General features: G+C 43.8%; 1 protein-coding gene across 9 annotated transcripts; it reads left to right on the top strand.

Annotated features, from left to right (window-relative positions):
* The first annotated feature begins 258 nt into the window (after positions 1-258).
* RAE1 (ribonucleic acid export 1) lies at positions 259-8,060 on the top strand. 9 transcript variants are annotated; one of them, XM_068208025.1, is made up of 12 exons: positions 259-281; positions 968-1,064; positions 1,197-1,301; positions 1,862-1,954; positions 2,361-2,447; positions 2,879-2,965; positions 3,207-3,278; positions 3,793-3,900; positions 4,197-4,303; positions 4,404-4,479; positions 5,014-5,208; positions 6,700-8,060. In XM_068208025.1, the coding sequence occupies exons 2-12, from the start codon at positions 975-977 to the stop codon at positions 6,784-6,786; spliced, it is 1,107 nt and encodes a 368-aa protein (XP_068064126.1). In that variant the 5' UTR covers positions 259-281; positions 968-974; the 3' UTR covers positions 6,787-8,060. The 9 variants fall into 9 exon arrangements, with proteins under 9 accessions (XP_068064126.1, XP_068064128.1, XP_068064129.1 ...); XM_068208027.1 differs by lacking the exon at positions 259-281 and adding an exon at positions 303-321; XM_068208028.1 differs by lacking the exon at positions 259-281 and adding an exon at positions 328-345.
* The last annotated feature ends 6,228 nt before the right edge of the window (positions 8,061-14,288 follow it).

Genomic DNA, 14,288 nt, shown 5'->3' with positions numbered 1-14,288 from the left:
CAAAATCCCCAACTCGCGGCTTCTCCCGCGGCTCCGCAAGGAAACCGGGATTCACCTTCGGCTGGGGCGGAGCCCGGCCCCGGCCCCGGCCCCGGCCCCGGCCCCGGCCCCGGCCCCGGCCCCGGCCCCGGCCCCGGCCCCGGCCCCGGCCCCGGCCCCGGCCCCGGCCCGCGCAGGGCGCAGCCGCGGCCCCGCCCCGCGGCGCCTGCGCACGAGGCGCGGCCCGTCCCGCGCTCGCCGCCGGCCGCGTCGCAGGTCCCGGGCCGAGCGGGCCCGCAGCGGTGCGTGAGGGCGGCCCCGGCCCGGAGCGGGCCCGCAGCGGTGCGTGAGGGCGGCCCCGCAGCGGTGCGTGAGGGCGGCCCCGCAGCGGTGCGTGAGGGCGGCCCCGGGCCGGAGCGGTGCGTGAGGGCGGCCCCGGCCCCGGCCCGCAGCGGTGCGTGAGGGCGGCTCCGGCCCGGAGCGGGCCCGCAGCGGTGCGTGAGGGCGGCCCCGGCCCGGAGCGGGCCCGCAGCGGTGCGTGAGGGCGGCCCCGGCCCGCAGCGGGCCCGCAGCGGTGCGTGAGGGCGGCCCCGGCCCGCGGCAGCGCCCGGGGGCCGTCCCGGGTGCCGTCCCGGGTGCCGCCGGCCGGGCAGAGGGAGCCCCGCGGAGCGGCGGCCTCGGGGGTGGGCGGAGGGCCCCGGCCGGGCTCGGGTTTGGGCTCCCTGAAGTGCCAGCGAGGGGCACGGCGGGGTTGGTGCTGCCAGGGCACGGCCCGAGAGGGATCCGCGGCAGGGTGGGCAGCCCGGAGCTGTGGGGGTCCAACAGCAACGAGAAGTGGTTTTTATTAGTTTATTTTGTTTCACTCTATTTGGGTTGGTATATCTGTGTATCCCAGGGTGCCTCGCAGGGCCGTGCTGCTCTGGTGGCTGCGCTGACGCCCCGAGCACGCTCGAGGGCCTTGCGGGGCTCAACCTTTCCCTCGTTCCAGAGCAAGGATGAGTCTGTTCGGATCCACGTCGGGGTTCGGTACCGGCGGTACCAGCATGTTCGGCAGCACGACAGCAGATAACCACAACCCGATGAAGGTGCGTGTGTCAGCCCCCCGTGCTGCTGTGTGTGTTATTTTATCGCAACAGGACCTCCTGACTCATTCTGGACAAGTAAGAAGAGCTCGGTTTACAGTTCTCAGAAGTTGTTCTGTCTCCTGTCCTTCCTAGGATATTGAAGTAACATCTCCACCTGATGACAGCATATCTTGTTTAGCGTTTAGTCCACCAACGCTGCCGGGTAACTTCCTCATTGCAGGATCATGGGCAAATGATGTAAGTATTCTCACTTAGACATGCAGATCGAATAAAGTGCCTAAACTGCAAAATGGGATCCTAAAAGCTTGTGCAGGGCACCTGAAAACCTAACTTGAACAACTGCAAAATTTAGGTCTGCTACCAAGGCATTAAATTTAATATGATTGATAAATCATCGCAAACCCAAAAAGATTAAGTTATCATAACAATTTTTTTTTTTGATTGAAGGATGAGATCCCAGCTGGCTCAGGCAGGGAGAGAAGACAGATGTGGGCATGTTTTCTAACTGTTGTGTTCTGCCCAGCTGAGGGTTCGGGGTTCTCCTGGACAGTGTGGTGAGGGGTTACAGGTTTGCAAGCACTCTTGAGGTGGAATTCAGGTTGTGGGGTTGAGTTTTGGTTCTACAGGTGAATGGAACATAAGCAAAAATAAAAAAAAGATTTCACTAGTTCTGAAAAAACCCAGACTTTGGCATTTATAACAATACTTTTTTTGGATAAACTAGGGCTGCAGTCTTCAGGACAAGTCTTTTCAAGCTCCTTTTAATATGGTTTATCTGCATTTTTCTCCTGTTACAGGTTCGCTGCTGGGAAGTTCAGGATAACGGACAGACAATTCCAAAGGCTCAGCAGATGCACACAGGGCCTGTACTAGATGCCTGCTGGAGTGATGTATGTTGTTATTCAAAAACAAACGCACATTTTTACCAGAATTCCAAATAAATTGGTGTGTGGTTTGCAGGCAGATGAGTGCCAGATGAAGCTGCCGCCCATGGTTATTGCACAGACTGAAATTGCTGTAAATGTGTGCTGAGTGTGTCCTAGTGTTATGGGCTGGCATGGATGCAAGAAGGTTAAAAGTGAGTTTAAAAGTTAGGAGTGTGTTAAAAGCTAGATAAAACTAGCACTGTTTGTTCTTTTATAACATAGTAATAAATAAATTTGAATTTATGTTTCTTCTTTGTCTTGCAATCCCTGTACATGTTACATTGATGTTACGCTGTTCCTAGAAGAGAGTAACACTTGACAGTTTTCCCGTAGAGCCCACTAATCTCTTGGTTTTATTTTTATTTTTTAGGATGGGAGTAAAGTATTTACTGCTTCCTGTGATAAAACTGCCAAAATGTGGGATCTCAACAGTAATCAGGCAATTCAGATTGCACAAGTAAGTAAAGCCCAAAGTACTAAATGTTTTTTCTTTTTTTGTTTTTATTAAAAACTACCTTTCTAATTTTTATATTTTTGTGGTAGCAAAGTGCATCTGAACAAGTGATCAAAGTGATTTAAAAACCCTGTGCATCTGTTCCCTCTGTTTTACTTAAGAGAGCTCTTTCCACTGCTGCAGTGATCGCACTAAGTCACCCTGATGCATTAGAGGGGAAAAATATTTTTAAGAAGTCGTTCAGTTCACTTCACAAATACCGGCTTTCTACTGCAACAATAACAGAATTACAATTTACATTCTCAAATTAGAACTTAATGTCTGTTTGTAGAATGTGTAATTATGGTGACTAAAATTACTTACCAGTTGTAATTTAAGAAGAGTTGTCTTTAATGATTGCTTCTTGCATGTGTGTTTGTCCTTTCTTTCTTCAGCATGATGCTCCTGTGAAGACCATCCATTGGATTAAAGCACCAAATTACAGCTGTGTGATGACAGGAAGCTGGGATAAAACTTTGAAGGTATGATTTTTACCTGAACAAATGGACACAAAGTGTGCTAGTAATTTGCATATAAAAATATTTATGTGAAGTGAAAATATGTTATTAAGCTCTAATAATTAATGGAATAGCCTGACATCACAGAGAGTAGCACTGTTCTGACTGTAACAAGAATGAAACAGTTACATTCTCTGTCCTGTAGTAATTTTAGGTGTATCCTGAGCTCTAGGTGTAAGTTTGTTTGTTCCTCTGTCCCCAACAGTTCTGGGATACCCGTTCACCAACACCTATGATGACACTGCAGCTCCCTGAACGATGTTACTGTGCAGATGTGGTAAGTCAGGATATGTGCCAAACTGGTGCCAGCTGGATAACTGGGAGTAGGAAGAAGTTTTGGGGGCTTCTGTTGGACAGGACTTGAATTCTGTTAGTGTTTGATGTCTGTGTGATTGTAGTGCTAGAACATAATCTGATCTTCTTGATCAGGCCCTGGAAAATAGGGATGAAAATAGGGATTTTCATCATACAGGACACACTTGGTGTCCTTTCAAGACCACAAAAGTCAGCCTGAGAACTGACTTAACCCTTAATTCTGGACAAGTTTGTAAACCACCATTGCACTTCACACTGGAAGAATCAGCTCATAATTAGAAGATTTTTGGTGTGTTTAATTTCTCAGTGGCAGGGAAAAACTGACTGGTTGTATTTGAAGATATGTGAATAAATGAACTTTTTTCTTTATCTGCTTCCTATTTCCCTCCCTCTCATTCCTTTAAGTTCTTCAGGGTGTTCTGCCATGCAATTAACAAAAGTGTCTCTCTTCCAACCTGTTCTACAACCTTATCCAGGTTCATCCTATGGCAGCTGTGGCCACTGCAGAAAGGGGTTTGATAGTTTATCAGTTAGAAAACCAACCATCTGAATTTAGAAGAATAGAATCTCCCCTGAAACACCAGGTAAATAATAATATTTGTATTTATACATATCATTGACATTTTTTGTAAAATCATGCAGTGTTTCAAAACCAAGTTACCTTAGCATGGCAGTGACCTGGTTTGCCAGTGATGTGGTGCTGATCTTCACAAGGTTTTAGAAATTTAAATACTGTTGCCCAAATTCTCAACAGAATTTGAGCTATCTCTTGACCTTGCTAGTGGTTTTGCTTTACCTTGCATTGATGACTTTGAAGTTTTGTGTCCCTGTGGAAAAGATGTCTCTGTCTAAAACTCCTTTGTATCTTTCTCAAATTCAGCATCGCTGTGTTGCTATTTTCAAAGACAAAGTCAACAAACCAACTGGATTTGCCCTTGGAAGCATTGAAGGCCGAGTAGCAATCCATTATATCAACCCCCCAAACCCGTAAGTATTCAATAAAACATCCTCTCTCTATTGCTCACTTCACAGTGATGGAAATAAAAAGCTATTAAAAAAAACATAAACTTTTAAATTACTTTTCCAGTGCAAAAGATAATTTCACTTTTAAATGCCATCGCTCCAATGGAACAAACACATCAGCACCTCAGGACATCTATGCTGTGAGTATCCAACATGTATCATGTATACACTGTACACTTCTAATGTAAAATTGGCTCTGAATTGTTCTCCTTCACCTTTTATCTTGCCTAAGGCTGTCTTAGACACATTTAAAGACCTGTCACAGTCATTCTTTAAGAATAAAAATATTTTTTAAATTGTTATTTATATATTAAAAAAAATTTTATACTCCCATACAACCAGCACTAGATCAGCCTTTCATTGAATCTGCTTGTCAACAAGTGGAGTTGGCACTTGCTGATTTTGCAGATACTGAAACAAGTTGTGTAATGGCATTATGCATTGAATTATTAGGTACTAAGCCAAAAAGATGGTGTTTTGCTTGTTGCTTTGGTGGTTTTTCTTTGGTTGTTTTTGGTTTTTTTTTTCCCTCAAAAAAAAAATTAAATAATTAAGAGCTGTATGTAGTTGAAATTAATGTATTTACTCTCACAGACTTCAGCACACCTTCTGAGTGTTCCCATTACCTGTTGCTGAGTGTGGTGTTTTACATGGTGTTCTGTGTGGTTCTGCAGGTTAATGGGATCGCATTCCACCCTGTCCATGGCACTCTGGCCACAGTAGGGTCTGATGGGAGGTTCAGCTTTTGGGATAAAGATGCACGGACAAAGCTAAAAACCTCAGAGCAGCTGGACCAGCCAATATCTGCTTGTTGTTTCAACCACAATGGCAATATATTTGCTTATGCTTCCAGCTATGATTGGTCAAAGGTAAGAAGGCTTTAGACTCATGTTCATACTTTCAGTTGACCACTGAGACTTTTCTTCTTGTGAGGTTTCTGCTGGTTTTTGTAAGTAGTAGATAAATCGTTCTGATTTCTAAGAGAACTTCAAATGGCCGTTTTGGCCACCTGATGAGGTTTAACATTGAAGCTTTGAATTCGTGGTGGTTCAGCTCCAGCTGGACAGGATTGCTAAATGATGCTGGCTTACAAATGCAAACTGTAAATTCCCTGATTCAGAGGCTGCTCTGGTTGCTCACACACATTGTGCCGTGGGCAGTGTCACAGGGCAGTGTGGCACCCTGACAGCTTCCCACAGAGCTTGTGAAATGCACATCTCTGCTGCCTGTGCAGGGAAGGAAGCTGTGGCTGTGATTATAAACACTTATCTCAGTGTTTGAATGCTCTCTATTAAATTTTCACTGCCACTTAGTGAGGCTTTCGATGGTGCTTATTTATGTATTTCTCTTCCACACTTAACAATACAGATGCAGCAGAACCACAGCTAAACCATGATCTGTGGAAAATCAATACTTCCTAATAGTTTGAGGAGGGAGAGCAGCAAGCTTGGAATGTAACTAATTTTCATGGTGCTTGGAGGTTAATGTTCCTTCTGGTTATGAGTGAAATGAATGCAGAATCAGACAGATTAACTCAATTGTATGCCACAGAGAGCTGAATTTCAGTTCACTGCACTGCATTTTGTCCTCTGCCCACATTAAAATATTTGTTGGTGTCAAGGCCGATGAGTTCTTCAGTTCTGCTGCTTGGGTAGACTGCAGTGGTACCTTTCAGATCTGCAAACCTGTATTAAGTAGTAAAATCAGTTGGTGCTAAGTACTAACCTTCCTTCCCAGAGCCATTTCTTGTCTGTAGCGTTGGTAATTTCCAACTTGCATGTTGGACTTCAGTAGCTTTATTAGTGTTTACTCTCCCTGATTTGGATACTTGGGTATTAATTTGGTAATGTATGAAAATTATATGCAAAACAGGACATTTGCATCTGCAGCTGGGGAACAGAAAACTCTGCAGTTGCCTGTACAACTTGGGCTTCACTTTGAAAAAAATGTGACCTTATGTCATTTAAAAGATAGAAAATACAAAGTGAAGCTGGGTGGCCATTAAAGGTTTAGTTTTTTTCTCTGCCTTGAATGACATTTAAAAGAAATCATATTGAGTTCTTAGGCTGCATCTGTAACGTAGAACTTAGAGTATGTGGTTATTTTTTTAAATTAAAAATATTTTATACTTTAAAAATGAATAAAAGTCTCTTAAATTTCACTTTATGTTTACAGTTCTTGTAATTGCTTCTTCAAGTAAGCTGTTCCTAATCCACCAGTGTGGTCCAATATCTGGTCTTAAAGGTTTTAAGATTAAATCTAAATAAACCAAACTAATGGAATATCCATATTCTTACATTTTAGGTAATGCTGATATTTTTTCTTTGAAGAGAGTAAATGAATTTTATTTTTGTCTTTAGGGTCATGAATTCTATAATCCACAGAAGAAAAACTACATTTTTCTGCGAAATGCAGCAGAAGAGCTGAAGCCCAGGAATAAGAAGTAGTGAGTCTGACTTGAACTCCTCTACTTGTTCTGCCCTTCCTGCCTCTGCTCTTCTGCCATTTGTGCCCTGTTGCACCATGGTTCAGTCAACTTTGGATCACAAACATTTAGCAGGATCTGTAAAAATTACAGTAAATGTATTCTGATTGCTGGAGAACATTTTCCAAATTAGATACTCTGACGTGTAAGAAAGAGAGGCTCATATTGACAAGACTTAACCACTTTCTGTTCCACAGCAATAATGAAATTGCAGCAAAATCAACATCTGGGGTGGATATTCCTGCTTTGAAGTGCAACCATTTGTATCTCTGGATTTATTTTGTTAGTATTACATTAAAATATGTTAATTATAATAGTTCTGGAGAAGCTGTATAAATACTGTATTTTTTGTAAGTACTTGGAGAATCACCAGTAATTCTTCTCAAAGGAGGCTTGTGGGTTTTTTTTTTTTTTGTTTGTTTGTTTTTTCTTATTAATAATTCAGGGGTTCTTTCATTGCTTTCTGGTTTTTGAAATGGAAGCATTGTCTGCTATATGCCAGGAAGAAATGCTTTGAAAATAGTTTTCCCTCCTTTTTTAGATGACTGGGAAGGTATGTAGGGGGCCAAGAGCAGTGACAGAAACTCAAGACAGAAAATGGGCCCAGTGCAAACTTTAGATTTTTCTGACACTCCTGCAATGGACATGACTTCTGTCAAAAAGCAAACTGCTTTTTCGAGTTCAAAGGAGAAGTTGCAGTGGTGCCAAGTGGTGAAATAGCTCAGAGTTCAGGAACATGAGCCAACCTTTAAAGGTTTCACTCATGACCAAGCCAATGTGTGCAAAATCCCTTTGACCTAAGCTTCTTTGAAGCTGACACCTTTTAGAGTTGTAAGTTGAGCATTTTAACATGGTTTTGTCCTGTAAGAGGGTGTTCAGGACTGAAAAAATACTCATTTTTTTATTAACTAGAAAGTAGTGCTGGGAAGTTTCATCCTGATCAAAAATGCTGTGAAACAAAATGAGTGGGTCTCTTTCTGACTTGAATCTACCACTGTTTACTTTTAACTAGCTATTTATATACATGCCAAAGTTTTCTTTTGGGAAGTGAATGCTTATTATTCCTGTCTAACTATTGTTTGTTTGATAATGACTGAATAAAAAGGGGATGGGGGGAGCATGTATAGAATTACATGGCATATTGTACAAATTCTCTGTAAAACTGTTATGGTTTAATGCTGGTGGTTACGGATTCATGCTGAGTTTCAAATAAAATTTTTACTAAATGCTTTTTTACATTCAGAAGTTCTGTTATAATAATATGGGCAAGGCAATGTGCTTCATGTTTCAAAGCAGCTTCTTGGCCTTTCACTGTAATTCAGGGACATTTGCTGAAAGTCAGCTCCTTTTCCTCCAGCTGCTTAAGCTGAGAATCCAATGCATTTTCCAACTTCTGTTCCGCTACGAATGAGTCCTGTGGGTTTGCCTCAAAGAATTGGGAGAACTGGTGTGAAAGGCCTTTTGTTTTGAGATGAATCTAGTTCATTGCTATTTCAGCAGCCAAACACCTGACATGGTGAGTACAAATGAATCACAGACTCTTCAGACTCCCTCCAGCCCGCTGTCTTTCCACTCCAGACTCTCCCCTGCGTTCATCAGTTTTTGCTGGATGGGTATTTCTTGTTTGGTATAGAGGAAAATCCTTCAAATGCACCCAGCTCTGCTTTGTTAAGGGATTATCTTTTTTATTTCTCAAGATAATTTGGATTTTTTTCCTGCTACCTCTGTGTTTTACATAGTTTTAGGTTTCACATTCATGCACAATTTGTTTTCTTTTAGGTAGGAAAGAGTTCACAGCACTTAAATCAGTAGCTGATCATTTTCTCAAACATTTCTTTGGTTTCTGTTGATTTTTTTCCCTAAGATTGTGATTGTTATGCAGCAGTCTTTGGTTGTTAGCACATTTTTCCAGACTTCCCAGTCAACTGAATGCCACCAAGCAACTGCAGGCTCAAGATCAGGTGTAAGTGATCACTGAAGTGTGCAGAACTCCCACTGGAGTAAAGAGGGAAGAATGGAACGTGTCATTGTTTCCTGCTTTAAAAAAATCTCGTTTTGTTATAATACCTAACAATGTGAATGAGTGAGAGAAAATAGATGAGTTCAGCAGGTACATTTCTCTGGGTTCCAGTGGAGCTACACCTGCTTCAGTGGCCACAGAGGCCAGCACTGGTGAGTCTGGTTTCATAACACATCATGTGTTAACATGTTGAGTACTTAACTCTGCTGGACTGAATTTCTTTGTCAGTGAGGCTTCAGAATTATTTAATCATCACTTGCTACTTGTTCAGACTAATTTTAGAAGGACATAGTTTCCATTATGTTGCTGTGCACATTAGATGTGTTCAGCTGGGAGGAGAGTCAGGCTTTGAACTGAATTGTTTTCCATTACCCAAGTTAACAGAACACATTGGCAATCTGCTCTTCCCTGGAACTATTGTGAGGTTCTGTTGTAAAGTACACACAGCTGTATCCCTTCAAGTATCAAAAATGAGAGTTTATTCACACCCTTTAAAGTGTTAGTGCATTTCTGGAAACGCATTAAGTTGCTATTCTATGGCAGTTACCTGTCCAAAAAAACTGAGTGAAGAATGTAAGATTCTAATGTACCCAAAGCTAACAGTAGGAATGCTTGATTTATAAAATAAATTCTTTAGTTTTCTGAAAGTTTGCTATCAGTGTGTTTTATTGCAGGCAAATAATCTTTGGCATAAAGAGCAGCCCAGTTAAACCCCTCAAAATGGGAACATTTTACATTTTCAGATGAGTTTCCTGCTGCTGCTCTCACGTGTCAGTGGTTTTGCACATTGGTTTAATGAAATGTATTTCAGAAAACTAAATAATTGGCCAGGTTTGTCTGCTAAAGCCTTTCACAGATGAAACAAGACATGTTTGCACAATGGCAGGCAGGCAGAGCATTGATTAACCATCTGCCACAGGAAATGCAATCCTGAATTGGGGAGCACTCCAGCGTAGCTCCTAGGCCAGAAAAACTGGTCACTGAGTTGTTCTGCAGAGAGGTGTGGATCTGAGATCCAGTGGGATTAGGTGTACGTGGGACATTTCAATAAAGCTGTTGCTGTCGCCTGGCTCAGTTTAATGGTGAAGCACTGTTTGCAGACGAGGTGTCTGGAACTGTGTCAGATCACTATCACGAGGTTTTACCCTCTCCAGCCTTTGAAATCACAGCAACCACTGGTTTCCAATTAGTTTGCTTTTTGCAGAGATAAACCTGAGCAAAATGAAATGTCTGCTAATTTTAAGTCTCCAGATTGTCTAATTAAGTGCCATTTGCAGTCCTTTGGGTAAGATTGATTTATTTCACGAAACTCTGGCGCAGATTCACCGTGTAAAGCATTTCCCCTGGGTTATTGAGCTTTACCAGCCAGGTGATGATCATCATCTGGAGCTGCAGCACACAACAATGACCGGAACGAATTCAGGACAGGAACCATTCCCCAGTAACTTTCTCCACCCCGGCAGTTGCAGCATGCACAGAATGCAGCAGTTTGAAGCCGTTGCTGCAGCTCTGCTCTGGTGCCAGGCGATGGCAGTGCTGATGGCTCCTGAGCAGAGCTCTCCTTGCAGCCGGGGCTGCAGCACGCCTGGGGCTCTGCACGGAGCTGGAGTGCTGCTGCAATACCAGCTACAGTTATTTGTAAAAGCAAGTCATCCCAAAATACTCAGAAGAAGATGGAAATAATTTCCATTTTTGAGTTTTTCAGGAGTGTACCTGGTATCCATACACAGAATCCAAGTCTTTAGAGCTATGCAATGCTCTTTCAGCTGCTCAGTGAGACATCTGACCAAGCAGGTAATGCATTTGTTCCCCTTCTCTCACTATCAGGCCCTGAAGGTCCCCTGAACCAAGTCAACCAAACAAGTTTCTTCTTCTCCTGGCTGCTGGCCTCACGATTGCTGGGCTCCAGGCCCATTCCTCCCTTCCTTGCTGGCCTTGAAGGTCCCAGGCTCCTGGCCAGCCCGTTGCTGCTGCTGTAAAATTATGGAGTTAGAAATGCTCAGGGGAGAGCTGGGACCCAAACTGCTGCTGGGCAGTGACCTGTGACCCCTCATGGCCACGGGTGCCTCCACTGTCCTCTGCTTCCTCAGGACTGAGTGGCTCATTCTGTGACATGATTTCCAAGTCTGTGTGAATGTTACATTGATTTACTAAACCACGTGTTAGGATCCTCAGACTTGCAGAGGGTCCAGCCTATAAAAAAATGTAAATTCTTTATTGTGCTATTTACAGATTGTACCATATTGATGCAACTTGTAGAAATCCTGTGCCATACTAATCATAAATTCTGTGCTATGCTAATCAGAATATCCTGCTGAGAAAACCTTGATTGTAACTACAATTTAGTGCTGTCTTTATTGTGCCAAAGGCCCCTAAAAGAACCCATCTGTCCCCTTAGTGTCAGGTGTAACAGGTGTAATTCAAAGGGGAAAAACCCAGGAATATTTCCACTGACAGAATGTTGTCTTTGCATACCTTGGGCTGTGGGTTGGAGTTGGTAGAACTGCATTTCATCCTGCAGCTGGTGTTCAAACAGCTGGAAGCCATCTCTTTGCATTTCCAGGTAAGCTTAGTTTTATATACAGCACTGCAGGGCCCATCCCTCTCTCAGAAACAGCACAGCCATTCCATGAGAGGAATCTGCTGCTGTTTTTCCCTTGCCAGGGCAGAATAAATGGAGCCACAGCAGCTGGCTGGCTGTGCTGCTCCCAGCAGACGTGCTGGGACTGCCACTGTGTTGTGTGCACTTGGAGCAGCAGTGCTCCCAAGAATCAGCAGCAGGGGACAAGCCCAGGAGAGCAGAGCCTCTGGAGTGGCATCAGCTGCAAGCAGTGAGAGCTGAGAGTGGCACTGATGCACAGCCCCAGGGAGGTCCCACTTGATGCAGAATGGGACCTGAGTGGCCAAACTGATCTCACTCCTTCCTCGGGGGCAAAGCAAACTTCCAGGTGTTTGCACCGTTTACCTGCTTCTGAAATGGGGATGGTGCTACACCTGGTACAATTCCCATTTTTAGGTCTTGGTTGCAAGGTAACATGAGACTGAGGCAGCACCACAAAGGGGAGCATGTGCCTTGGGAACACTCATGCATGGACAGAGTAATTCCAAATGTTTGTGTTGCATCAGTTCTGCAAATGCTTTTTGTTACGGTGCATAAAAGATACAATACCTGCCAGCATTAGCTGTGTAAAGAGAGACCGTTTTCTTCTGTTGACTAATTATGCAGTGAATATATTCAGTTTGAAGGGACACTTCAATAATTCAGCAGGCATGTGCCAGGTAATACAGGAGCTTTTGTCTTACTGGTGGCACAGATCTCGAATCGTGTGTAACCCAACCCCTGGCTTTATGTTTTCAAGGAAGTGTTTGGTATAGCTCCTGTATCAAGTGCCACTGAAAAGCAGGCCTAGATAAGAGATTAGGTAATGCTCTTCCCTGGGCATAGGGAAAGTTTACCCTTTGCTGCCCAGGGTGGCTTTTGCAGGCAGTAAGTGCTTTATAGTGAGGTGTGGATGTGCTGACATCCAACAATGAGTTTGTTGCAGGAATGGGAAAATGCTGCAAACTTCATGTTAAACACCCAGGTCAGCTAAGCCTGTCCTCAGGGGTGTATTAGCAAATGCTTTGTAGTTTGACAGGGAATGCTTTCTGTCACTCATGTTTATTAAATGCAGATTGTTGGTTTGCTGGACCAGACAAGGAGAGGGGTAATGTTCAGTTCCTGGGAACACTATGAAATAAAACTCAGGTAACAGATTTTCCTGAGCCTTTCCCAAGGTACTTCCTCACAGTTGTGCCATCTCCCAGAAAGGTGTAAGCTCAAATGTCCTTTTCTGACCCACTGCCAACTGGTTCAATCACCTTCCTTCCCTTGCCTATAAAATGCAGCTCACTACTGACCTACAGCAAAGGGAGATCCATTGTGTTTAGAATATGCCATGATTATTGCAGTCAGTAAAGGGCAGAGATAATGCAGCAGCTCAAACTATTCTCAAATGACTAAATTGCAGTTCAAATACAATCTTTACAACCTTTTTTTTCCTTTGGAAGGACAGCTGTCTGCCATGCTCCTGCTGTATTTATATTTATATGGAGTCAGGTATCCCTTATATGGAGTCAGAGTGGGATTTATATGGAGTCAGGTATCCCTTACTGACAGGTAATTGCTTTCTGCAGATACCTGACTCTTTTCCTTGGAGGTCTCCCTTTCCTAAGTAATGTTCATTCTTGGTCTGTAGCAGCAGGGTTGCAGACAGCAGTTGGTTGTTGAGGCATTAATGTTTAATTTACAGAGCAGTATCTGTGTAATCGTAAAGAAGAATGTGTACATTTGTGGAACATTGTCAGGCCTCAAACACGAGTATGTAGCATTTCAGAAACACTTTAACTGGGCTGAAACAGCTTTTCAAAAAACCACAGAAAGACAGTCTATTTAAAGAGAACAGCTTAGCAAAACCTTGTCATTGGACACTTGTAGCTTTTGTTCAGCCATCGGCTGGGTGATGCAGTGGGAGCCATTCTGCAGTGCTGACCTGTGTCTGTCACAATGGCTGAGCTCATCCAGTTCATCATCTGGGCACCTTTCTTTGGTGGTCCTGCAAACAGCAGCAGGGAGATGAGAGAGAGGATGATTAAACTCCCCAAACTGTTCTGAATGTGGCTTGGCCCAGGGTAACATTTCCCACTAGTGACCTTCTTGCTACTTAACAGGGATGGTGCTGTCACAGCCACACTACTGGTAAGGAAACAGAGGAATGGTTTTTCTCCCTGTAGGCTGATGAAAATGTCCTTTGAGGTAAGACTGGCCCTGGCACCCTAGGGCTGGCAAAAGGAAAACCATACTCCAAGCAGCAGAATGGATTTCCTCATTTAGTACTGATCCACACACTTCATTCAGGAGCTTGACTTCAGAATACAATCAGCCCATCTGCCAGCCTTTTTGTCTTCCTGAGAATGCAAAACCTGCCCTCTTTATTACCTCACAACTTTCTCTATGTGCTTCCTCACTAACTAAAGGCATGATGGGCACTAAGTGGGCCGTGTGATTTAGCAGTGGCCTGCCTTTGTTTCACTTGTCATGTTCAGCTGATGTCATTGTCCTGTTGCAGTGCTGGGGACATTGTGTTGCTGCCTGTTGAGCTGTTGATGGCTTTTCCCCAGCAGGAATCACTGCTCCAGCAGACTGGATGTGGATGTTGAACTGTCAGGAGCCAGTGGCATTGCCCAAGTGAATTTTGACCCCTCCAGTCAGTGATTGCGCTGCCCTGCTGTGGCACCATCATAAATGACTCTTTTTGTAAAAGGCCTATTTTGGACATTTTGAGATCACGCAGAAGCTGGAATCCTCCTGCCCAGATTTCAGTGCAGGTAACTCTGTTTTTCTTTTTAAATACCTTTCCAGGCTCCATGGAAAAATTTTCTGTATCCAGTGCTGATATGTTGGT

This window comes from Anomalospiza imberbis, chromosome 17 (assembly GCF_031753505.1).
Source record: "Anomalospiza imberbis isolate Cuckoo-Finch-1a 21T00152 chromosome 17, ASM3175350v1, whole genome shotgun sequence".
NCBI classification, from domain to species: domain Eukaryota; kingdom Metazoa; phylum Chordata; class Aves; order Passeriformes; family Viduidae; genus Anomalospiza; species Anomalospiza imberbis.
This window is presented reverse-complemented; position numbering and strand designations above follow the sequence as displayed.